At 37.4% G+C, this 26,713-nt stretch overlaps 2 protein-coding genes across 4 annotated transcripts in view; one reads left to right on the forward strand and one right to left on the reverse strand.

Annotated features, from left to right (window-relative positions):
* Nucleotides 1–2,946: 2,946 nt before the first annotated feature.
* On the reverse strand, nucleotides 2,947–14,533 carry LOC137253132 (zinc finger protein 699-like). The gene is made up of 4 exons (XM_067789571.1): nucleotides 14,171–14,533; nucleotides 12,913–14,047; nucleotides 12,286–12,834; nucleotides 2,947–3,568 (listed from the first exon to the last, which is right to left on the reverse strand). The coding sequence occupies exons 2-4, from the start codon at nucleotides 13,996–13,998 to the stop codon at nucleotides 3,230–3,232; spliced, it is 1,974 nt and encodes a 657-aa protein (XP_067645672.1). The 5' UTR covers nucleotides 13,999–14,047; nucleotides 14,171–14,533; the 3' UTR covers nucleotides 2,947–3,229.
* Nucleotides 14,534–20,524: 5,991 nt separating this feature from the next.
* Nucleotides 20,525–26,713, forward strand: part of ago (archipelago) — an 87,639-nt gene continuing 81,450 nt past the window's right edge. The window contains exons 1-2 of one of the 3 annotated variants that reach the window (XM_067789573.1): nucleotides 20,525–20,825; nucleotides 20,888–21,035. The gene's annotated coding sequence lies outside the window, so the exon portion shown is untranslated. The remainder of the gene's footprint in view (nucleotides 20,826–20,887; nucleotides 21,036–26,713) is intronic. The other 2 variants (XM_067789574.1, XM_067789572.1) reach the window with 2 other exon arrangements.

The raw sequence follows: 26,713 nt of genomic DNA on the forward strand, positions 1-26,713 counted from the left end.
GCGGGTATTTTTTCGGTTTTTCGATAATATCTTTTGAACGGGTAAAAAAAGTTTACTTCCGCTTTCGGATTCTTGATCTAGATGTGAATACGCGTCTTTTGATACCTCACTCAAAAAAGGCCCAATTTTAGGGTGGGGCCCCTAAACTGCACAATTACCATATACGCCAATTACACGGCTCAATTATCCTTGTGCCAATTACCAATTTGCACAAGGATTTGCCCGGTGTGTGCACTGGTTGCGCTATTTGCGCAGAGAACTGCGCTAAAATCAAAACGATTTTGATATTTACGCATGTCTGCAAATATTGCACATGCTTTTTTCTTCGTGTATGGTGAATGTTATACAGTTTACCTGTGGTTTCTGATAATATAACATCAGTAATTGTTGCTTAAAAATGTTAATATCGAAGGCGTAAGGACCATCTCTAGCTTGTAACAGGAATTCATATAAATTCAATAATACATAATTTTTTATACAATTAGAACACATGTTTCATTTGTTACGCTAGTTGAAAAATGAATATTGCGCAGTGCTGCAATGAGTTGAGCTGGTCTTGCAACTAAAAAATATATATTATTAATACAATGGAAAATTAACGCTTTTGGTGCGAGTTTTTCGACTTATACAGTAAATTACCAGCACTGTGGAAAACAAAGTGTTTTTTTTTTTATAAAATTAGTACCTTTTTATACAATTAAAACACATCTTTCATTTGTTGCGCTACATTAAAAATGAATATTGCACAGTGTTTTTGAGCCGTGTATGTCAAAATTTTCATTTGTACAAATTCCGTCGTTTTATATTTGCGCATGGCTTTTGTGTCATGTATGGGCCGTCATAGTCTAGTTGAGGGGTCGACTGCCAATACGCTACCAAAAATATTGAGAGAGGTGTCAAACGACGCGTCTTGACATCAGTATTAATAATCCGAAGGCCGAAAATAAAAATTTTAACTCGTTCAAAAGATATTAACGAAAAACGGAAAAAAGACCCGCGGGTACCTTCGAAACCGGGGGTGGGATCCATAGTATTTTTGCGCAGGACACCTTTCTGTGTTGGCGACCTTCGGCCGCGCTTATAAAACAAAACCCTAGGCTACGCCATGCCAAGTCCGGGTGTGTGGTATAACAGTGGCTACCGCCACGGTGATGCACAATTTTTTTTGTGGGTACCAACACAACACAACCACATTAAAATCGCCAACTTCAACTGTAAATATCTCCGGACAGAGATGAAATTTTTCTTTTCCGCCTTCGGATTATTGTTCTCGAGATTAATACCGTCTTTTGACACTTCTCTCGATATTTTTTTACGCGTATTAACAGTCGACCCCTCAACTGACTTTTACTTACATGTTTTATGCCGACTCCGAACGGCATCTGCAAGGCAGATGAGTTTTCACTGAGAGCTTTTCATGGCAGAAATACACTCGGAGCGCTTGCCAAACACTGCCGAGGGGCAACCCCGCTTAGAAAAATTGTCTTCTAATTGAAAACCCTTATTTCTATAATTTTGATGTTGCTTTGCCCGGAGTGTGAACCCAGGGCATACGGTGTGGTAGGCGGAGCACGCTACCATCTCACCACGGTAGCCGTCAGATAGAAGTCTGGTTCAATTTTTGAGTCAGATAATTTGTTAATTACTTGTCTTTAGTTTGGCAACGCTGCCTTTAATAAACCTACTTTCTCAAAAATAGATGTCGCTGCTTAGCCTTCACCGTATGAGTTAAATGAAAAACAGCAATGATGCAAAGCTTTCCCGTGAGAATTGAGCGTGAGCCGGAGCTGTAAAACTCACTGGATGACGGCATATGTTATTTATTTATTAGCTGTATTTTGTTGCTAAAGCGCCAAATACACGACACGAACATTTCCGCGAACATTCCCGTTATGTCATGTTTCTGCGACCTTTTCTGTCGTGTATGATGGTGTTTGCCAGTTCGCGGAAATGTTCGCCAAAAATCAAAATATATTAAATTTAAATTGAGAAAATTGATGCCGAATGTTTTCTGAGAGGGACATTTTTAATTGTCTCGCATTTATCCATGCCGTGTAGGCCCCTTGTGCAACTGTGATTTTTGGAAAGAGAATTAAATAAATTAATTAAATACAGTCGAAAAATAAACACAAATACCCCACGAAAATGTATAGAAGACATTTATAAACATCTCGCCAAAAAAAAATAGCGACTACCTCTTAGTATACATCGAGTAAATGCCAAAAAAATAACGAGTGACGGCTCTTATTGTATTTATCCTCTTTGACTTAGTCATCATTCACAATGTAGAAAATGCTCGCAATGTTTTTCGCAAATAATTTTCATACTTTTTCTGAAATTTTCATGTTTGTGATCTGCCCCGGTCAAGCTCACAAATTACTGATTGCTTTGGTGAGGCTGGCGACGCGATACAGCTTACAGAATGGCAAATTGTCTCAAAAGTGATTTTCACCCTAAATATTCTATAATATTAGCTAGAGACGGCTTACTGAATTCAGCTGTAAGTGTTGCATGCATTTCTGCGCCCTTGATATTGTTTTATAGATTTTTCGCCGTTATGGTTGAAATTTTGGGGCGCTAGAGAGAAGACATCGGGAAATAGGCAGATAGAAAGGGATAGGAAAGCTAGAAAGGTAGGGGAGAGAGATAAAATCCTCTTAAAATTCAGGGCAGATTTACCAAGGTTAGGTCGCAGTGGTTCCTTCTTCCCCTCTTGCTGTTAAACGCAGTGAGCCGTAGAGGCGATTAAATGGCGGGTAGGCGAAGTGCTGAACAACAGGTCAAAACACAAAGAGCAAGTCAACAAAGGGGTATACGAAATACATAAATAAAATAAATTAGGAAACTTTCCAAGAAATCGTTTTTAAATTTTTATTCATATTTGGATATCATCAGTTCCTTATCAACTATTGCGCTCGTTCTGTCCATTGTTTACTATATAGTTTGGCAGCTTAAGTAGAGGTTATGTTGCGAATAGAGTGGAAGGCAGTGGACTAGGCAGTCGAATGTCATATAATGAAGGAATGGTTTTCGGAGTTTTTTCAAAGTTAAAAAAAAATCACAAAAGCTTTAATATAAATAAAACTATTGTTTTAATAACAACAAACACGCCATATATATTCTGTATACATAAATTTGTAAGGATTATCTCACTTTAAAATTTGAATTAAATAATCTAAATTTTTTTTTGAAACTGAGTCGAGAACTGTGCGTGTGAATGTGCGAATTTTCACCGATCAGCTGTTAGTTGCGCTACTTGGTAAAAGTTACAATGGTTCTGTCGCCCATGAATATTCTTCATATGTGCACGTAATGAGCTCTTATGTATAAAAGCGTTGCCGCACTTGGGGCATATGTGTGGTTTCTCGCCTGTATGCCGCATTTCATGATATTTTAATACCCAGGGCTGATCAAATTTGAGTCCACAATAACGACATGCATGTTGCATATAAGACAAATCTCCATGTATGTCGCAAATATGTGCTTTAAATTTAGCAAAACTTTTGAAAACCATTTTACAGGAAGGATGGGGGCAAATACGATCTCTCATATGACATTTCATATGCCTCTGCAAACAAAATAAAATTTATGTATTTAGGAATTTTAGTATGATTTCTAAAAAAAAACATCATTTAATAAGTTATTGGAAAATACAATATTTGATGTTATTTCAGCATAAAATCAATAATAATTTAATGTACCAGGAACCATTGTGGAGAAGTATAATATACAATGTCAGGAACCAGGAAAAGTTAGAATGAAGACAGGGGTGCCAAATTTTATTTATTTATTAGTCTACAAATTTAACAATTAATCAGACTAAATATAGAAGAGTATAAAAACAAACAAAAATACTTGGCAAGCTAAATATATAATCAGCCCTATTCTGCATTTCGACTTGGATTGGAATTTTTTCGATTTGGCAATTTTGGTATTCTGTGTTCTAATCTCTTTCGATCCAACTTCGAATCGTTCGATTTTATGTATTCTGCATTTCGATCGTAGTTCCGTTTTTCTAAGTTGCAAATTGGTTGGCGGGAAAATATTTTCTTTTTATTTTTTTTTATTAATTTACAACACAATTTTAGCAAAAATGTAAGTAAAACTTGTTGAGAAACGTATATGTTTCCAGGTCAAAAACAACATGTCGATGTCGAAGTCCTTGGACGTATTTGCCCCGCAAAAGTATCTAACACATACTTGAAAGCATCCTTATTGAGTCGAAAGTTTTTTTGAACCGAAATAAGAAAATAAGTCATTAAACTTTACCACTTTTAAGTTAAATATCTTACAATTCGTCACTCATCTCAAATGGATTACACAAATCTCGCAATATTTGCCGTTCCATTCTCGCCTGGCCATAAATAAATCTTCATAAAGTATTTTAGGCCACTGCAATGAAATTAGCATCCATAAAATTCAGAAAATGTCAACTATATTCGTGCAGGAATCCGTTTTAACAAAACTTGGTGGCCACGGCAGGACAAAAGAACAACAAAAACACACTTACAATTATGAAAGCTCTTCACTCAAAAAAATATAACACGGCGGCAATATATTATATTCCTTTTCTTTGTACATAATGGCTTGGATAATAAAATATTAACGTTTTTCAGTGTTTTTTACAAATTTTCTTTAATTTATTTTGTTCCATTGTTCACACATTCCGTACAAACAGCTGATTTCGAAAAATCTTTTGCTCTTCCTCTTCTAGTTACGATTCCGTCGTAATGCAGAATACCGAACTTCGATTTAAACGGAGCGTAGAACGGGAACGTAATCGAAATGCAGAATAGGGGTGAATAATTACAAAAATATACTGAAATACTATGAATTAAATCATTCAATTGAGCTGATAGACATAATAAGTTTCACGTCATCCGCATACATCATTGCTTCAAAACACTTGGTAGGTCGTTAATGTATAGTAGGAATAACACTGGCCCAAGATAGCTACCTTGTGGAACACCAGAAGTTACATTGATAAATTTGGACCAACAGTTGTTAAAAATAACTGTTTGTTTACGTTTATTCAAATAAGAAGAAACCCAAGAGAGGAGTAAAGTCCAACCGGTCGAGTTTGTGTAAGAGCAGAGAATGGGATACTTTATCAAACGCCCTACTAAAATCTGTGGAAATAACACCAACTTCGCAGTTAGATTTAAAGCTATTGGATACAAGGGTTGTAAACTCTAGAAGGTTAGACACTGTTGACTTTCCCTTACAAAATCCGTACTGTGATAAGTCAATAACCGAAGATAGACTAAACGCCAGTTGTTCTGTGACAATAGCTTCGAACAGGTTGGGAATGGCATTAAGTTTAGCTATTCCTCTGTAGTTTGTGACACAAGATCTGCTGCCACTCTTATGGAGAGGAATTATAAATGACTCTTTCCACTTCATAGGAAACATCCCTTGTTTGAGGGAGGCATTAAATAAAAAAGCCAGAGGTCGATATAGGTATTGTGCACAAGTTTTTAGCACAACGGTGGAATTTGATCAGGTCCAGCAATGTAAGATATTTTCAGATTATCCAGATGCCAAAGAACATCCTCAGCACTAATAAAAGGAACTAATGCCGGATTCAGTGGAAACAAACTAAATGTATAATCTGACGACACCGAATCGGAGGAACTCGAATAGTTAGATCTGAAATAATCTGCAAACATATTACCAATTATGGCATTATCGCTCGAAGTTTGATCGTTAAGCTTCATTGTAGAAGGAAACCCTTTAGTCTTTCTTTTCGAGTTAACGAAACTGTAAAACGACTTAGGGTTCACACCCAGGGCAAAGCAACATCAAAATTTTAGCAATAAGGTTTTTCAATTAGAAGAAAATTTTTCTAAGCGGGGTCGCCCCTCGGCAGTGTTTGGCAAGCGCTCCGAGTGTATTTCTGCCATGAAAAGCTCTCAGTGAGAACTCATCAATTTGTAGGGAAAATCAAGAGGAGCACGACGCAAATTGGAAGAGAAGCTCGGCCTTAGATCTCTTCGGAGGTAATCGCGCCTTACATTTATTTTTTTATTTTTTAGCATAGACAGTTCTTGTACCAGATAGTTTGTATCGCTTGAACAAGCGCGTCTTTTGGGTTTTCAGATGTTTTAGTTCTTTAGTGCACCAAGCAGTTGATGTAGCTGTCGAAGTGTCCGGTAAAGGTATGCATTTGTGAAAAATCTCGTGAAGCACACATTGTTAAAGTGAGATACGCTCACTTCAATATCCCCGTTGTACTCAGGCCAGGTAATTTTTGAAATCTCGCTGATTAGCTCGGACCAATTAGCTTTCCTGAATAGAAACCGGCGAGGAGCCTTACACGCAACTTTGGACCTATGATCGTGAGATTCGAAATACAAAATAAGAGCAGGATGATATACACCTTCAGGCAAAGTAAACGGGTCACATCTATTTACAGAACACCTCGAAGTGTCATCTACAAATATCAAGTCCAAACATTTACCAAATTTGTTGTGAACATTGTTCAATTGATAAAGTCCGGCATCAGCTAAGTCGTTTAAAAAATCGTAAAAGATAGCACGGGAAGATGCAGGAACCAGAAAACCATCAATGCGACTCCAAGACACCCAAGGCAGATTAAAGTCACCAAGCAACACCACAGAATCCGAGGACCTGGTCATAGAAACCACTGATTGAACTATGGACGAATGCTTCAAATATAAGGAAATATCAGATTGTGGCGGAATGTAACTTGTTATAAGACATTGAAGACAGATTAACACGCACGCAGAGCAACTCAACATCGTCAGAGTTAGCGAAATGCACCACCTCCGCAGAAAACCTAGTGTGAACTGCAATCAGGACTCCTCCACCAATTCTGCCCGGCCGGTATTTTCTGAAAATCTCAAAAGAATCAGATAAAATTTCAGAATTAAAAACAGTCGGTTTCAACCAAGTTTCAGTGAAAACTAGAACATCATGAACACAATCATGGCTTTGAAGGAACGTGTCTGCAAGTTTGGTGTTCTGATAAAAAATATTTAGAGTATTCCTCATTAAAGATGAGATAGTATTAAAATTTAAATTACGAACAGCAGCATTACTCATTGTGACACTACTACAGCTTTGCTACGTAAGTTTTTTGAATCCTTAACAGGGTGGCTGCTCGGCTTCCTGGTATACAGGTGCACCACAGAATGAACCGGCCAAAACGAAGAATCTAGCACTTTATCAAAGTATAAGTCAGGAACCGAAACTTTAAACGATGATATATCTCTGTCATATTTGAAATTTAACTTGTATACATTAATGCTGCTGGTTGGTGCAACACCAAGCTTACTACTAACATAATTAACGATATCAGCTTCCGACAACGAAGCATGCAGCCTTGAAACGAAGATAGTATTGCGAGGGGGAACGGCAGTTACCTCCCTCCGAGGAGTATGTGCATTGGCCAATTGATTAAGATTTTGACTAGCAGCACTAGAACCAGCAATGTTGTGGTTGCTCACTGAACTAGACAATTGCTCAGCAGCGGAGAGAGAAGAGTCTCCACCCAAATTAGTAGAGCTGACAACAGCAGTGTTGTTAACAGCACCATCATTAATATCATTAACAGCGACAATTTCGACATCAGCATCAGTAGCCGTAGAAATAGCGTTAACAGCAGAAACATGAGGTACAACAGGTATTGAAGAACCACTGGTAATAGTGACGATGTTAGCAGCAGTCACCTTGTATCATTCCGTTATGGCTCCCACGAAGCAACGAATGTTTGCTGAGACATAGTCGGCCATTTGTTGCCCATTGATATTCGCATTTATTTTACTCATTTGTGGTGTATTCTCCTCGCGCCATTATGAATGTGGGCAAATATGCCAAATGAAATGAGCTCTTTGCAGAATTGAGTGTTTGTGAAGTTGCAGCAAATTGCAGGAATTTTTGTTTATTTCTGCTGAGCAAATTCTGTACGAACAAAATCCAAATGTACATATGTCCATGATATGTATGTTAATTATTCATACATTTATGAATTATCTCATCCCTTTTTATTAATAATTTAAAATGTACCAAAATGTATGCAAATGTAAAAATGCATGTAAGTACTGTTTTGCCGACGGCATATGCACACTAGAAATCTATGTATATTATTTATATTTATTTATATTTATTTATATTTATATTTCGGTCTAAAAAGTACAAACTTCCTTACAGACTAGTTAAAAATAGAGAAAAGTTCAAGCTTAAATTTATAAATGCTATTATTAAAGTTAAGAAGACCACTATATCGATTTGCTAGGTGTAAAGCCTTGGATATGGGTTCATTCAACGCGTAATTCGTTCGATGAGTTACTTCAACAAATAGTCTGGTGTGCCTTAGATCACGTGGTGGAATATATGAAACGAATAAATTAGATAAATCAGGGCAGTTTATATTACCGTTGATAACGTTATAGGCAAGCATGAGTGAGATACAAGTTCTACGGTCATACAAAGCCTGGAGTCCGAGCAATTTACGCCTGCTGATATATGATGGGAGGCCATCGGGCCAGTGAAGCATACGCAAAGCAATTTTGGTGAAAATTCTTTGAACTCTCTCAATTTTATGTGAGCCACCTTCATAGAATGGACTCCATATAATCGAGCAATATTCCAGACGACTTCTTACCAATGCCGTAAAAAGTGCCTTCAAAGTCATCGGATCCTTGAAGTCCCTGGAATTACGTCTAATAAACCCAACCATTGCAAAAGATTTGGAAATAATAAAGTCTATGTGACCAGAAAAAGAAAGTTGGTTGTCAAACATTACACCCAGATCTTTTATCTCTCGACAACGGTTTAAAGATCCAGCATTTAATTTGTAGTTGAAAAAGGTGGTAGTGACCCTTTTAGAATAGGAAACCACGCAGCATTTGTTAGTATTTAAAAGTAGGTTATTACTTGAACACCATTCATTAAAAGAATCGAGATCATATTGCAAGTTAATGCAGTCGGAAGTATCCCGTACGGTTAGAAAGAGTTTGACGTCGTCTGCAAACATTAAACATTTAGCAAATTTGAATTTTTGAGGTAGATCATTAATAAAAATTAGGAACAACAGAGGGCCACAGTGGGTTCCCTGTGGGATTCCAGACCAAGCGTTAATAAGCGCAGTAGACTGGTTGGCTCCGATTGACACAAAAAGCTTTCTATTCGATAAGAAACTTGAGAAGAACTTCAGCAAACTTCCGGTCACTCCGTACATCCCCAGTTTTTGCAAGAGTATAGAGTGGTCGACCTTGTCAAATGCTTTCGAGAAGTCAGTATAGATGACGTCTAGTTGCGCATGGTTCTCAAAGGCATCTACAATTTGGCTAGTGACTAAAGCCAGATTGGTAGAAGTAGACCTGCCAGGAAAAAACCCATGCTGACACTCAACAATAGCCTTGACTATGTAGTGAAACAATTTGCTATGAAGGATACTATCGAATAGTTTTGCCAGAGTACTCTGCTTAACAATAGGTCTGTAGTTGCGAATATCATTGCGGTCACCAGACTTAAATACCGGATTTATGGAGCATAACTTCCAAGAGTCTAAAAATATCCCATGGTTCAAGCATCCTTGGAAAAGAATTGCCAGGGGTTCAGAAATTGTATTTGAACATAGTTTGAAGAATAACGGAGAAAATCCCTCGCTATCTGATTTCGGACTATTATTCAATTTTGAAATTGACAGAAATACATCTTCGGCTGTAATATCAAAAGAAGAAATTTGACGCGGAGAACCAGAGTAGAATGTCGGACTAGGTGAAGAGGTAGGATCTGAGTATACCTTCTGAAATAATTTGGCAAATAAGTTACAAATATCTACCGTATTACTGGACGATACACCGTCATACTCCATGCACGTCGGAAATCCGTTAGTCTGCCTCTTGGAATTAATCACCGACCAGAAACTAGATGGATTCGTCTTCAGTTTTGATTCCAGATTATTCATATATTGTCTAAACAAGAACTTATTGAGACAGTTAAAATTCGATTTAAGCCTGACAAAGGTAAGACGATCAGATTCACTCCTGCTCCTTTTATATTTCTTAAAGGCCTTACGTCTTTTATTTTTAATATTATTAAGTTTAGTATTGAACCAGGGTGGCCTGTTGTTCAGAATTTTCCGTTTTAGCGGAACAAAATTCGAGACTGCTAATGAAAGCCTTTGCTTTAAGAGCTCATAAGAAGCCTCAGGCCCATTAGAGGAGTCCAAGAAGGACCAATCAGTGTCGAGGATAAACTCGTTTATCGCTTGAGCATCAGCCTTGAAATAGTTATATTCTGAAATATTTACAACTGGGTTTTTATCAAAGCTATAAAACTCGAAATTTGCAACCAAAGCATTGTGATGTAAACTGTTTTCCAAGATTGGAGATAGACACTCCAGGCAAGATATTCTTAAATCATCAGATCCAAAAACGAGATCAAGGAACCTACCATTACTGTTTGGTTGAGTATTATATTGTTTTAAGCCATACGAGAACAAGGTGCTAACAACAAGCACATCGATATCGGATCTGATATTTGTGGGTAAATTATTACAGCCACTTGACCAGGAGATATTACTTAAGTTAAAGTCGCCTAGATATATAATCTCATCAGACGGATTAGCAGTACTTATGACACTATTTATATTATCTAAATGTTTTCGATAGACAGCAATTTCACTACCACTATCCATTAAAGGCTTGAATGTATGAAGATAATTAAAATGTTAGGAATTTGTTATAAATATATGGGCACATAGAAAAGAGCCACATAGTGGCAATTGATTGAATTGGAATTTATTAAAGGTTGTTGGTAAAAATGAATTTATATTAACAACGTTTTGCCGACGGAAAACGCATATGCCCAACTCTCAATGAAATTAAAGATTTATTGGGTTTTTATCTGGACTATGGGTGGGAGGGTTGTTGGGTAAGTATTAATCAAAGGCTGGTTTCATCAGCCAAGTCGAAAGATAAATGCACTTGACCAGCATCAATTCCACCCTTAAATATGTATGTATGTGCATATATAAACAAGAAGCATGTGCCTGTCGATCAGCTGTTGAGCATTGTATCATTGAATATATCATTAAAATTTGTTGCACCTGTGTAGGCAAACGTCGCAACCATACCGATTTCAAAATGTCTTGGTCTGGCATATTATATGCCAAATGCTTCGATTCCGCGAATTCGGCTAATAACGTATTCTTTAACGCCTCATTTTTGCGTTGTGGGGGAAGATGTAATGATGTACTAGCCCGACCATCTCGGGAACGATTTGCTATAACCACATGAAACCTTATATGTCATACCGCCCTCCCACCCCCTAGATCCCCAAGGAAAATGTGGGTCGCCCCAAAAGAAACAGGATTCGCCTCAGGTAGGTAAGGTTGACAATTGGGTTGGAGAAGCTATATATTACGCTGCCAACACCTTGAAAGGGTTGCGCTACACAACCCATTAGATTAATTTGGTATTTTAGTCGCCTGGGTTTTTTTTTTTTTTTGGTTCACGTGGACGTCTAGTTTTGGGGTCTAGCCCAGAACAACCTACCCGATGCCACCATCCCTTACACGAGACACACTGACAAGAGTATGACCGTCCTAAAAAGATTCTTTTCCGGCAGATGCAGCAAACCCATTTCTCAGGACCGGGGTCAGGAGACGGACCAGGATTGGGTTCGATACCTTCCCAGAGCAAGAGAATATGGAGCAGCCCCGCTGCAAGGAGCTGCTGGGAGGATGAAAATTTGTGGGAGGGACGTAACAAATTAAATGGGGTTACACTGAAATGGCAGTCCTTGGTCGGGAATAATCCCGAGTCCCTCCGGTACATGGAACCGACGGCCTTGGGAAGCGATTTTAGTCGCCTCTTACGACAGGCATACCTGCCGCGGGTATATTCGAGGCCCTCTAACCCGCTAGGGGTCTCTCTTCTCTTTCATTAACCGTGTCTGTTTCGACGGGCATACCTATGGAATAACATCAAATATTGTATTTTACAAGTTACTTATTTAATAAAGTTTTTAGAAATCACATTTATGTAAAATCATAATTATAATTATAAATGCCGTGCAACACCATTTTTGAAAAAGCGGACTTCAATAAGCAGTAAATTGTCACTATAACAAATAAATTTGGGGCGAACAACTCCGAAGTCAAGAATCTTGTGGAAATTGAATGCCACAAACAACCTCTTGGACGTTGTAGAATTCATTCTAGTATGTTAGCTTAATAAACGAAATGACATAACAAAAAATGGTTTGCCTTTGGGTTTACAAAAATGATGTAGCGCAACGTGCTATTTATTGTACCTTCAATTCGGTTTGCGTCGCTCTACGTATATCACAATGTAGGCACGCATACTTTTTCACACGATGTCTCCGTTTAATGTGTTCGCTACGCATACCTTTAGTAGTAAAACGTCGAGTACAATTAGGTTGATCACACAAAAAGGGACGGTTGCGCTTTTTTTTATGATTGGTCAAGTGCGCTTCAAGAAATTTCGCACTTTGTAATAGTTTGCCACAAATCATACATTTATGCAATGATTTTAAATTTGCGCCATACTTTTCATGCAATTGCCTGTGTCTGTTAAAGTAATATTCGAGTTCGTATACCTTGTCACAACCTGCTTGATCACACATGTACTTGATACTCTTTTTACCATGCTCTTTAAGATGCCTATTTAACTCAAACCACTCATTGAATGAATTGTTGCAACCTTTATGCATACACAGATAGGGCTTAAGTCCGCGTTCCTTTCGTATATGAGCATTTAGCCTCATTTTAAAGTTTTGTGGTTTCCTTGTCTTCACAATATTTAACTTCTCATAAGCGGATTCCGGCGAAGTATAGGTTTCCTTTTAATAAAAAATAATAATAATAATAACATTGTGTAGTACATAGTTATTAAATAATAAATCAAATTGAAATCTTACATTTGTTGATTCATTTTTTAGCCCATCTTTATTATATTCAGGACTAGTATCAATAGTTTCATGTAGCGAATATTCGTTGTCTGAGTCATCCACAAGTATAAATTCAATGTCATCTTCCTCCGAAACCCGTTGGTTTTTGGTACTCGAGCTTTGTTCTAAATCAGCCATATGATTTTCTTTGGACTCTTCATATGCCTCTTGACGCTCATTCATCACACTTTCGAGGAAGCTTGCAGTCGTTGTCGCCGTATTTGAGGTCATTGCTGTATTAGTAAACTTATAGTCTTCTTTAAATATTACGTCATTCAAAATTGAAAAAGTTTTAGTGTCTTCTTTATGATCTAAAACATCAAAGCAGCGCGTCGGCTGCTGATGCTTTTCTCTGTTTGCTTGCTGAAGTTCGTTAAAGTTTTCGTGTAAGACTGCGGATGCTGTCGCTCTATTTATAGTCAATACTGGATCAGTAAAACCATATTCCTCTTTAATTATTATTTCATTCAAACTTGAAAGAGGTTTGACATCAATTTTATGCTGAGGCTCATCAAACCAGCGGTTCGGCTCTTTACTTATTTCTGGGTCAGCTAAATATTCCTCTTTTATTACTACTTGGTTCACTTTTGAAACAATTTTAACATCCGATTTAAGATGCCGCGGCTCATCAAAACAGCTTTTCGGATCTTCGTTCGAGACTGTGAGAGCCTTTGGCTCATTAGAAGTCATTTCTGGTTCAATTAAACCATATTCCTCTTTAATTATTCCTTCGTCCACATTCGTAGTAGGTTTTGCGACTTCACTTTGTTGCTGTAGTTCTTCAAAACGCTCAATCGACTCTAGACACATTTCCCGAAACTCATAAAACTCGTTAACTATATCATAGCAATCCATACATAGATATTTGGAGCATTTATTGTTAGTGGAAAATTCATTGGATATGCAAATAGATAGTTTATTCAGAAGATCTGGAGTTTCCAAAATTTGGACACATGGTTTTGCTTTTACCGGCTTAGCTGTACCTAGTTCCTGCGCACATGCTCTGCACATACTATCAGCATTTCGCAGGTAATCATCTAAAGTATATGCTTCCATGATAGCAAGAAAACGACTGTAGCACTATTCTGTTTAATTTATTTTAAGTCTGCAAAGAAACAGTTGTTTAACTTTTAGGAACTACTAAAGTAACACAGTATAGCGCTCATAAGGCGTGGAAATAAGTGTACATTTGTTCTTCTACAGTGAAATTAGTTGAAGTTGAACTTACCAGCGGATTTTTAACTCAACTCTAACTATTCTGATAACCGAACAATTCTTGATGGAGCCAGTCCAGTATACTCAGCTTGCGAGTTCATTGAGACTGGTTGCTATAACAGAAGGTAAAAGTCTAGAAAATCATTCGACTGTTATAACGCCTCCAAATATCGGGGAGGATATCAAACGACGAGTATTGGCCTCAGCAAAAATAATCCGAATGCGAAAAAGAAAATGTTAATTCAGTAAGGAGATATTTGCGAGAGAATTTGCAATTTTTAGTGTAGCTGATGAAATTTGATTGTATTGTACACAACTGCTGTTGGTGTTCACTCTAGTGTTATGGGCAACAACTTTGAAACAAATTGTATTAAAACTTATCTCCATTGTAAATTTTACCAAGTAGCGCAACTAACAGCTGATCGGTGAAAATTCACACATTCACACGCACAGTTCTCGACTCAGTTTCAAAACAAAACTTTAGATTATTTAATTCAAATTTTAAAGTGAGATAATCCTTACAAATTTATGTATACAGAATATATATGGCGTTTTTGTTGTTATTAAAACAATAGTTGTGTTTATATTAAAGCTCTTATCATTTTTTTTTTTTAACTTTGAAAAATCTCCGAACACCATTACTTCATTATATGACATTCGACTGCCTAGTCCACTGCCTTCCACTCTATTCGCAACATAACCTCTACTTAAGCTGCCAAACTATATAGTAAACAATGCTTATCTCCCCAACGTATAGTGGCAAAAAATTCTACTATTAAATTGAATTTTTCGAGATTTTTAGTGGTGATTGTTTGTTTTGTTGAAGTCGAATTATCGATTCTTAATCGATGTATTAAATGCATCGTCGCCTTATATGACGTTCTCACGTCATCTAATTGAGGCTTGAAGTAATACACTATAGTGCACATATATGTATTTGTGATTTGTCCGGAGATATTTGCGGCTTCGGAGAGACCCGGTCTTTAATCGGGTTTTCGTTAATATCCTTTGAACGAGTCAAAATTTATGGCAATAGGCTAAAACAGTCGTCGACTGCTAATATGCATTAATCACTTGAAATCTTAAATCATTGATTTAAGAATGCTTGCATTCATTCATTCCTTGTTAAGGAATGTGGTTTAAAAGTCAACCCATTCTTCATTCAGTAGTGGAAGAAAAGTCTGCATCATTGTACAGGTTTACATGTATGATATGTATGAGAGGGAAACAATTTCTTTCCCTTTCTACCACACGGCAGTTTGACACTTCGGTCAGTGTCAAACTAGCGTGGAACCCAGTGGAACCTGCGTGGAACATGAGTTTTGACACTGAACGAAGTGTCAAAATTACCGGGGTTGCTTCGTCGAAAGCGACATAGGGAAGCAAAAAAGGGATCGAAATATCAGATATGGGCTGCTGTGATGGTAAATTTCTTTTAACGAATTTAGTAGGAAATTTTAAGTGCACCCAAGTGGGTCCTTCAGAAAATTATAAAAAAGTCTTCAATTGGGGTATCTGAGGACGCGTAGTTATTTCAGTATTAAGAATACAAACACGGGAGTTACGTTTTTCTACCCGTTCAAAAGTTCTCCGCGAAAAACAGTTTGAAACCGAGGTCGACTGCAATAACCCGTCCAAAAAAGCGGAAAGAAAAATGAATAGACGCGTTTTGTCCTGTTGTCAATAGTCCGAAGAGAAAAAGTATTCGAATTATTGGAAGCGAGGCAAAAACGCGTCTATTAATACCTCCCCCGACGGTTTTGGTCGTGTTTTAGCAATCGTCCCCGTAAAAAAGTATCACAATTTGTTAATTAAAATTGTCCAAAATATATGGTTATTAAAGAGAGATGTAATTAAGTGCTCGTTTGAAAGTAAATAAGTATATTTCTTTGTAATATAAGAAAAAAAATTTTTTAAGCAGTTTTCGATAGCAGCTACTAAACTTTGTTTGGTCCTAAGAAGTACAACAGTGCCAAATAGCATCCACAAAAAAACGAACAAGAACAAGCATTTTATCAGGTGAGCGTGGCTGTGTATGTGCGTGCTGCTACATATCCTACTTGTAGACCTGTACAATGGTCTGCATTCCTGAACTCATTCGAAGAAAGAATGAAGTAATTGAATGACGCACAAACATTTTTCAACACAGAATAAGCATTCAAATGAATGCAGCCTGTGCTGACTGTGCACACACTTTTCTAGTACCAATCAATTATGAAAAATATCGTACATGCACAAAACCTTCTCAAATATCACATGGTTGCATTTAATTAAAACCACTACAAAATATCAACAGAAAAACTTAATTATTGTCCGTTATGACTAGTTTATTCGTTTATTAAATGGTAATAAAGCAAAAGAAGTTGACTAGAAAAGTATTTTTATTGAACTTTTCCTAAAAATTTAATAATAAAAAAAGCAAATCACAAATATTTCAACATCTCTGTTCCGAAAATTGTCATCCTTTCAAATAAGTGTTGCCAATGTGCTACATAAAAGGTACTTGCATGAAAAAGTACTAACATACATTTGAACGTCCTCAATTGGTGATTAAACAATTGACGAAAAGGCAATTCAATGAAAAAATTCTCTTAAGGTCCTTCATATATTCTTCTTAGCATTGTACTGCCGCTGTAACGTCTAGCGAACCGGCTTGGCACATTACAATCAACTAACCTAGGCTCTATTGGTAGTTGTAGCTTTTTTGATAGCAAAGAAAATTAAGTTTGAATACAAATCTGCTCATATAAGATATAATTCAACCATCCAAAGCAATTTCAATCTTTTACCAGTGCCGTGCAAATAGGCATATAGACTAATGGTCCTTCTCAATCACTCGGGTCCTATATTTATATCCCGTAAAACACTGTCAAAACATTAGCTTTAAAAAACTGTAGTCCGATGAAGCCAATCTCTTTGTGAGGAGAGAAATTAATGACCTCTGCACAGCTTCCACCAATTTTTGTGGCACAGATGAAAAAAAACGGGGAAGGTGACTAAGATGAATAGAAAAAACCTGAATCGCTGTAGGACGTTGACATGGCAATAGACATAATTTTATCAAAATTCTCAAAATTAGGAAGCTGCAACGAAATCGCCGATATACCTGTGTGCTTTGATGAATTTAAAGGTAATAGTCTAGTTGAGGATTCGACTGCTAATACGCTACCAAAAATATCGAGAGAGGTGTCAAACGACGCGTCTTGACATCAGTATTAATAAACCGAAGGCGGAGAATAAAAATTTTAACTCATTCAAAAGATAATAACGAAAAAACGAAAAAAGACCCGCGGGTACCTCCGAAACCGGGAATGGGATCCATAGTATTTTTGCGCAGAACACCTTTCTGAGTTGGCGGCCTTCGGCCGCGATTATAAAAAATGGTAATAGTCTAGTTGAGGGGTCGACTGCTAATACGCTACCAAAAATATCGAGAGAGGTGTCAAATGACGCGTCTTGACATCAGTATTAATAATCCGATGGCGGAAAATAAAAATTTTAACGCGTTCAAAAGATATTTACGAAAAACCGAAAAAAGACCCACGGGTACCTCCGAAACCCGGGGTCGGATCCATAGTATTTTTGCGCAGAAAACCTTTCTGCGTTGGCGGCCTTCGGCTGCCGCCACGGTGATGCACACATTTTTTTGTGGGTATGAACACAACAACAACCACATGGAAATCGCCAACTTCAACTGCAAATATCTCCGGACAGGGATACAATTTTTCTTTTCCGCCATTGTATTACTGTTCTCGAGATTAATATGCGTCTTTTGACACCACACTCGATATTTTTGGTAGCGTATTAGCAGTCGACCCCTCAACTAGACTTTTACCTAAAAAATAACATTGGGCTACGCCGTGCCAAGTCCGGGTGTGTGGTATAACCGTGGCTACCGCCACGGTGATGCACAAATTTTTTTGTGGGTACAAACACAACAACAACCACATAAAAATTTACAACTTCAACTGCAAATTTCTCCGGACATAGATCAAATTTTTCTTTTTCGCCTTCGGATAATTGTTTTGGAAGTCAATATGTGTCTTTTGACACCTCTCCCGATTTGGTAATAGTCTAGTTGAGGGGTCGACTACTAATACGCTACCAAAAATATCGAGAGAGGTGTCAAAAGACGCGTATTAATCTCCAGAACAATAATCCGAAGGCGGAAAAGAAAAATTTTTTCTCTGTCCGGAGATATTTGCAGTTGAAGTTGGCAATTTTCATGTGGTTGTTGTTGTGTTTGTACCCACCAAAAAAATTGTGCATCACCGTGGCGGTAGCCACGGTTATACCACACACCCGGACGTGGCATGGCGTAGCCCAGGGTTACTTTTTATAAGCGCGGCCGAAGGCCGCCAACTCAGAAAGGTGTTCTGCGCAAAAATACTATGGTATGGATCCCACCCCCGGTTTCGGAGGTACCCACGGGTCTTTTTGCGGTTTTTCGTTAATATCTTTTGAATGAGTTAAAATTTTTATTTTCCGCCTTCGGATTATTAATACTGATGTCAAGACGCGTCGTTTGACACCTCTCTCTCGATATTTTTGGTAGCGTATTAGCAGTCGACCCCTCAACTAGACTATTACCCCCGATTTTTTTGGACGCATATTAGCAGTCGACTCCTGTTCTAGATGATTACGATGTTCTCTTTGGATTTAATTTGAGCTTGAACTATTTGACGTATAGACGCCATATAAAGGACCAATTAAACTTCTAAAACCCTAACGCCATAGTGTTAACCATACCCATATCCGTAACCATCTCAAATGTAATCGATTAATGGTGCCTTAAACAAAAATCGTGAAAATTTCATAAAAATGAAGAGAACGCAAAAAATTGCAAACATATTCCACAAAAAAAAAGTGTCTTAGTCATAACGTGTCCAAAACAATGAATAAAACCTACAAAAAGTTAGTAAATTTTCCAAGTCAAATATTTTTAATTTATGGATATGGCAAGAAAAACAAAAAACAATTTGTTTGGGTATGGTATGGTTATGGCAGTAGCGTTATGGTATGGCACCATTAATCGATTCATTGATTTCCATAAAGCTGGAGACATTGGTGCTTTATCGGTAACCGTATCGGTAACCTTTTCACAGCTGATTCGACCAACCTTATGAGAATCAATGCAATCAATTATTGGTGCCGCTAAGGTCGTAACCGTATCGTAGCCAACCAATTGGGTTTTGGTTTACCGTCGTAACGATAAACAGCTGATTACGTTAGGGATACGGATACAGCGATACGACATACGGCACAATGACTCCGGCTTAAGGTGCGTGCACACTTAGCGGCGCGACATGTAGCGGCAGCGGCGCTTCACTTTTTTGCCTATTTGATCAACATTGCCGCTCATGGCCGCGTCGCGCAGTGCTGCTGCCGCTAGGTGTGAATTGTTCCATAAGAATACATACGAAGAATATTTTGCAGCGCAGTGTAGTGCAGCTCAGTGTGGCCTTAGCTTTAAGGTTATAAGTCACCATTAAAGCGCCAAATACACGGCACGCACATTTCCGCGAACATTCCCGTTATGTCATGTTTCTGCGACCTTTTCTGTCGTGTATGGTGGTGTTTGCCAGTTCGCGCAAATGTTCGCCAAAAATCAAAATATTTTAATTTTTGGCGAACATTTGCGCGAACTGTTCGTGCGTGTATGGCGAAATAGCTCATAATCGTAATAATTTCTGAACGGAACAGACGTGCGCGGAAAAGTAAAATGAACAATAAAAAATTTCTGAGTGAATTTATTGAAATGTATAAATCTTTGCCATCATTGTGGCAAGTAAAAAGCAAAGATTATTGTAATAGAATTAAAAAGAATAATGATTATGCGACTTTAATCGAATAATTGAAAGAAGCAGATCCTGATGCCACAAAAGATACAGTTATAAAAAAATAAGTAGTCTCTCATTATTGTATCCCGTTTCGTTATGACTGGCAAAATTTTTTGTAAAAGTTGATCTAATGTTGCCTTGCTCATACGAACGTAATTTTTAAAATCATTTTGTGACGTGAATTCCAGTTCTTTAATAAGCTCACTTTGTCCAAGAACTGCTCGTTTTTTAAACCATTCTTTGCATCAAATTCTTTTTTTGCGATCTTCTCTCTTTTTTTACGCTTAATTGCCACAGCGAGCAATTGTTGTCCGTATTCATCGCTGTCTGAAAGAGAACTAATGTTCGGCCAAAAGTTCGTATGGTGTATGGCCAAAGCTGCGAACAAGATTGCGGAATGTTCGCTGAAATGTTCGCGGAAATGTTCGTGTCGTGTATTTGGCTCTTAATTGGCGATTTTTACTTTTTTACATTTGGCAATATCGCCTCGACTTTTTTGGCCACACTGGTGATACGACGAAATACGAAGATGCCTTTTTTTAATGGCAGGCAGTTTTTGGTACGTCTCACTTGCAGAAGAATTTAACAGAACACGGCTGAATTGCATATAATTTTCATTGAAAAAAGTTTACAAAAGAATAAGGAATTTATAAAATAATGAAATTAACGCTCAAGGGCGTGCTAAACGCTGCGTTAGTAAAGTTTTAGTTATTTGTATCTTCACGTAAAGTGCAGAAGGTGAGAGTGAGTTTTTCATGTGTGAAAAAAATACCTGATAATGGATGTGATGGAACAAAGCTAAAATCTAAAAAGGCAGAAAATAACTTGGTAAATAGATAAAATCTGTAAAACTTGATATTCTAAAGAATGTGCTAAAATTGCTTTAATAGAATTTCGTTCGGAGGCCATTTGCAGTGAAATTTTTCTTTAATTTGCAAGTGTAATCGTCCTAATTGTACGTGTGCGTAGTACAAATATATATAAGTGTGGTTCTTTATGCGCGTCGTGTGGATGGAGCAAAGCAGGAGCAGTGAAAAGGTGGGGAGTCAACAACGTATATTAGTATTAGTAGTAGAAGCAGAAGAAAAAACCGAAAATTCCTGATTTGGGGTGCGTGACGTTTCTTGAAAGAGCGGCATTGCGAGCGCATGTGGCGCTTTATGTATGTGGTGGAGCACCAGTGGTCATATATACGTCGACGTCATCACTGTGTATGCTTCGCAGCTGCTGTGAAACTTGAGTAGTGGCAGCGATGCCTCTTTGGTTCTGCTGCATCGGCATAGTTTGTCAGATATTATTGTATTAAGGTGTCGTCAGTTTTGTATTGTTTTATAAACTTCTTTTTTTTATACTTGATTCAAGCGCATTGTATTGCAATTCAACCAATGCTGCCGCCACACTCTGCCTTGACCAGGCTTCTTCAATTTCTACTAACAGTTTGCGGTGTTGAAGACTGAAACGGAAACCATTCTTCAGTTTGTACTCATACATGAGCCTGCGTAAACCATGCACAGTTTTGTTTTTTTATATTTAATTGTTGGGCTAGAATAGAAATTTAATTAACTATATGGTGACTGATTTTGTTTTGTTGATTTTCCGACAGGGTGGATAAATGTTCGTTTTAGTCTAGTTGAGGGGTCGACTGCTCATACTCGTCAAAAAATATCGAGAGAGGTGTCAAAAGACGCGTATTGACTTCGACAACAATAATCCGAAGGCGGAAAACAAAAATTTTATATCTGTCCGGAGATATAGTTTTGGTCTCTAAACCGGTATTGGACCCACCCAGGGTAATTTTTTATAAGCGCGACCGAAGGCCGCCAATGCAGAGAGGTTTTGTGCGCAAAAATACTATGTATCCCACCCAGGTTTCGGAGGGACCCGCGGGTAATTTTTCGGTTTTTCGTTAATATCTTTTGAACGCGTTAAAATTTTTATTTTCCGCCTTCGGATTATTAATACTGATGTCAAGATGCGTCGTTTGACAACTATCTCGATATATTTGTCTTGCAGTCGACCCCTCAACTAGACTATTACCTCGATCAACCATCATGGAATATAGCCCCACTTTTTTATCATTTGCCATACATAAGCAGACTTTAATTTAGAATTGTGCGTATTTTAGACTAGTACGTGCGAGATTACATTCAGAGTCCAAAAATGAAATGAACAATTATTCTCTATATCTAAACGACATATATGTACTTTATCGCATGGGCATTCGAAAAATGAAGAAAAAATAATTAAATGTAAGGTTCAAAGGTAAAATCATCGTTATTGTCAAGGAAACGTTTGCCACGCTTACCTGGCTGTTGTGTTGTACGTTCAGATTTTCTTGATCATCTTATATTATTTCCAGTATACCCTAAAGGAAATAACCACTTTGAACTCTTCGAATATATGTAGGTATGCATAGATAAAAAAGATGAGCCCAAACTGAGATACTTGCGTGTGAACTGGCTGCTGACTGAGCAGAACCAAACAATGGGCAAGTCACACAGCTGTAAACGAGCATGTGTGTAGGTATATACATAAATCCAAATCACTCTGAACATAAAGGAAGATTACACATTGGGTTTTATAATAATAACTCCGCACAAGCACATATGCATACATGCAAACATGCAACACAAAGTATCGGTAGTTATGTTTCAAAGTACATACTAAAACAGGATAAATAAGTAGACAAGCAGAATAGCTTCACGGGTTACAAGGAGTTGTAACGGAAATTGAAAATCGAATGATTGTATCACTGTATACTTATGTGAATATATATTTAAGAACAACAGAAATATAAGCCGCAAATTGTAGTGAAGTGCATTCCAATGATTAACCCACGTATATGGCGCCTTTCGTGGATTACTACCAATTCACAATAAAAGCACAGCCGCATGTTTAGGACATAACCTTAACCTTTTTTATAGGTAAGCTCTGGATTTGTCACCTCAAGGTAGCTGTTAGGCCATTCAAAGTATTTCCAGGAATAACATCTTTCTGTATAAGATTGTATGAGTTTGTGTACAACAAACACATTAAAATTTCGACCTTTTTTTTGCTAATATCTCTTGACAGAAGTAAATTTTTTAAGTTCCCTCTTGGGATTTTGGAAACCGAGGTAAATCGACCACTTTCCTGGAGTATATACGCTCTTACGAGTACACACCTGCATTAGTGACGTCATGCATTAGCTCTACAGCAAAAGTGAGAGCAAATTATCTAAATTAAATAACTTTGACATAACAAACCATATAGTTATGCAGATTGGAACGATTTTCTGTCATCTCTTGTCAAATTTGTTTTCGGGACAAACCGGTTTCGGCGTTTTGCCATCATCAGTGTCGATTTTCGTTCGTTCGGAGAACATTTGGTAAAAGTCTTGTTGAGGGGTCGACTGCTAATACGCTACCTAAATTTCGAGAGGTGTCAAAAGACGCGTATTGACCTCGACAACAATAATCCGAAGGCGGAGATATCTGTCCGGAGATATTTGCAAATGAAGTTGGCGATTTTCATGTGGTTGATGTTGTAACCACAAAAAAATTGTGAACAAAAGTGTTTTGCGTGGATATCGTTTTGGTCTCCAATCGGGTGTTGAACCCACCCAGGGAAATTTTTTATGAGCGCGGCCGAAGACAGGCACTGGCCACTAACTATTTTCTTTTGTATAATTTTGTTTTATTAAAAGTTTATTAATTTCTTAGTTTCTTTAAAATATGTATATAGTTTTTTACAAGTGGGACTTAAATAAATTTCCCAAGTTTCTTTTTAAGTTTAACAAAAAAATTGTTCTCACACGCGTGGGTAGCGCACTGCGCTAACTCCGTGCCGGCGTAGTTGCTGTTGCTAAACATTTTATATACGCAATACAAAAATGTGAAGCCCTTGTGTACAGAAATTACACGTTCTTAAAATTTGAATTTTTTTTGATTTATCGGTTTGTGTAGACTCTTCAACACTTTACACAATTCTTTATGATGCAGTTGTTCTATGAAAATGTCACGGTCGCCATGTAGCGTGGCATTTCGATGCCACTTATTTTTGGGCATTTAGCCCCACACACACACACAAACCTACTTTACTTTCTTCTTTTAGTTTTTAAATTAATAAACTTAGTTTGTTTTATTGTTTAAGTACACTTTATTTAAAATTCTTATTTATTTAAATGTTCATTAGTTTATTTTTCATGTTACACTTTGGGTATCTTATTTCTTAACGCGCGTTTTAGGTTGTGCGTTAAGAAATAAGATACCCAAAGTGTAACATGAAAAATAAACCAATGAACATTTAAATAAATAAGAATTTTAAATAAAGTGTAATTAAACAACAAAACAAACTAAGTTTATTAATTTAAAAACTAAAAGAAGAAAGTAAAGTAGCTTTGTGTGTGTGCGTGGGGCTAAATGCCCAAAAATAAGTGGCATCGAAATGCCACGCTACATAGATTCCTATCGCTGTTTAAAATGAACGATATCGGACTATAACCACGCCCACTTTTTCGATATCGAAAAACCGAAAAAATGCGATAATTCATTATCAAAGACGGATAAAGCAATGAAACTTGGTAGGTGGGTCGACCTTATGACGCGTGCACCGCCCACTTTTAAAAGAAGGTAATTTAAAAGTTTTGCAAGCTGTAATTTGGCAATCGTTGAAGATATCATGATGAAATTTGGCAGGAACGTTACTACTATTACTATATATGTGCTAAATAAAAATTAGCAAAATCGGATGAAGAACACGCCCACTTTTTAAAACCAAATTTTTTTAAGTCAAATTTTAACAAAAAATTTAGTATCTTTACAGTATATAAGTAAATTATTTCAACATTGAACTCCAGTAATGATATGGTGCAACAAAATACAAAAAAAAAAGAAAATGTTAAAATGGGCGTGGCTCCGCCCTTTTTCATTTAATTTGTTTAGGATACTTTTAATGCCATAAATCGAACAAAAATTTACCAATCCTTGTGAAATTTGGTAGGGGCTTAGATTCTAGGACGATAACTCATTTCTGTGAAAAAGGGCGAAATCGGTTAAAGCCACGCCCAGTTTTTATACACAGTCGACCGTCTGTCCTCCGCTCGGCCGTTAACACGACAACTTGAGCAAAAATCGATATATCTTTACTAAACTCAGTTCACGTACTTATCTGAACTCATTTTGTATTGGTGTAAAAAATGGCCGAAATCCGACTATGACCACGCCCACTTTTTCGATATCGAAAATTACGAAAATTGAAAAAATGCCATAATTCTATACCAAAAAAAGGGATGAAACATGGTAATTGGATTGGTTTATTGACGCAAAATATAACTTTAGAAAAAACTTTGTAAAATGGGTGTGACACCTACCATATTAAGTAGAAGAAAATGAAAAAAGCGTTAGGCAAGAGGCTCCATGGTAACTATGTACGTAATTTTGAATCTGACATTAAAGAAAACCCTAGGGCGTTCTGGAATTATGTAAATTCCAAAAAATGATGCTCAAGTATCCCGGCCTCAGTCATCTATAACTCTGAGCATGCTTCATCAGCAGCTGAAGCGGCCAATCTTTTTGCAGTCTTCTTCTGCTCCAATTTCGTTGCTCCACCGGAAGACCCGCAGGAGTTGCCCACTGTGGTTGACAGTCCCATTAACTTTGGATTGCTGACTCTATCGATTGAAGATATGGTGGATGGAATTCAGAATATTAAATCATCTACCCATACTGATATTGAGAGCTTATCGTCTTATCTTTTAAAAATTGTTTGGCTCTGGCATTCCCCCTCCTTTTAATTTTCAACAAATCTTTAGAGTGCGGCGATTTTATTGATCCGTGGAAGATAACATTCATCAGCCCGATTTTCAAGTGTGTTAACAAGAACATTGTCGCGAATTATAGGCCCATTGCAAAATTATCATCTGTTTAAAATTATTCGAGTACATCGTGAAACAAAAAATGTATTTTGCTGTTAAACCTCTAATCATTGAAAATCAGCATGGTTTTATGGCCGGTAGGTCCACTGTAACAAACCTATCTATCTTCTCTGATTTTTACCTATCTTCTTTTAATGACCGTTGTCAAGTTGATACTGTGTACACCGATTTCTCAATGCTCCGCATTACATCAGAGTAATCCATGGAGTACCCACAGTCCAATAAACATCGTGTGGTGATTACAATCGTTAAAAACGAACAATGATCGGCTTACAATGTGTTCGTGTAGAAACATGAGTTGGTCCATTGCTGCATTACAGTGGAGTATAATGGTAAGTACTCCAGTGGACCACATGATCCAACGATTTTTGCAGGGATAGTTCAGTTGGACGGTTGGGCAACCCTGCAAAAATCGCCCTGCAAAAATCGTTGGATCATGTGGTCCACTGGAGTACTTACCATTGTACTCCACTGTAATGCAGAAATGGACCAACTCATACTTCTACACGAACATATTGTAAGCCGATCATTGCTCGTTTTTAACGATTGTAATCACTACACGATGTTTATTGGACTGTGGGTACTCCATGGATTACTCTGATGTAATGCGGAGCTGGAGTATATGGTCCCGTCCTAGGACATCGTAATGTTAATTGGACCATATTTTTTGTATGAGTTGTGGTTAATTTTGGAGTACTCGGTTGGTCCATAGCGAGTACTCTATACATGCATGCATGGAGTATTCGCGATTTTTGCAGGGAAGGTCAAGTTCGACCTAAAACTCTACATTTATTATCATTCT

The sequence above is a fragment of the Eurosta solidaginis genome, chromosome 5 (genome assembly GCF_040869045.1).
Source record: "Eurosta solidaginis isolate ZX-2024a chromosome 5, ASM4086904v1, whole genome shotgun sequence".
Taxonomy (NCBI): Eukaryota; Metazoa; Arthropoda; class Insecta; order Diptera; family Tephritidae; genus Eurosta; species Eurosta solidaginis.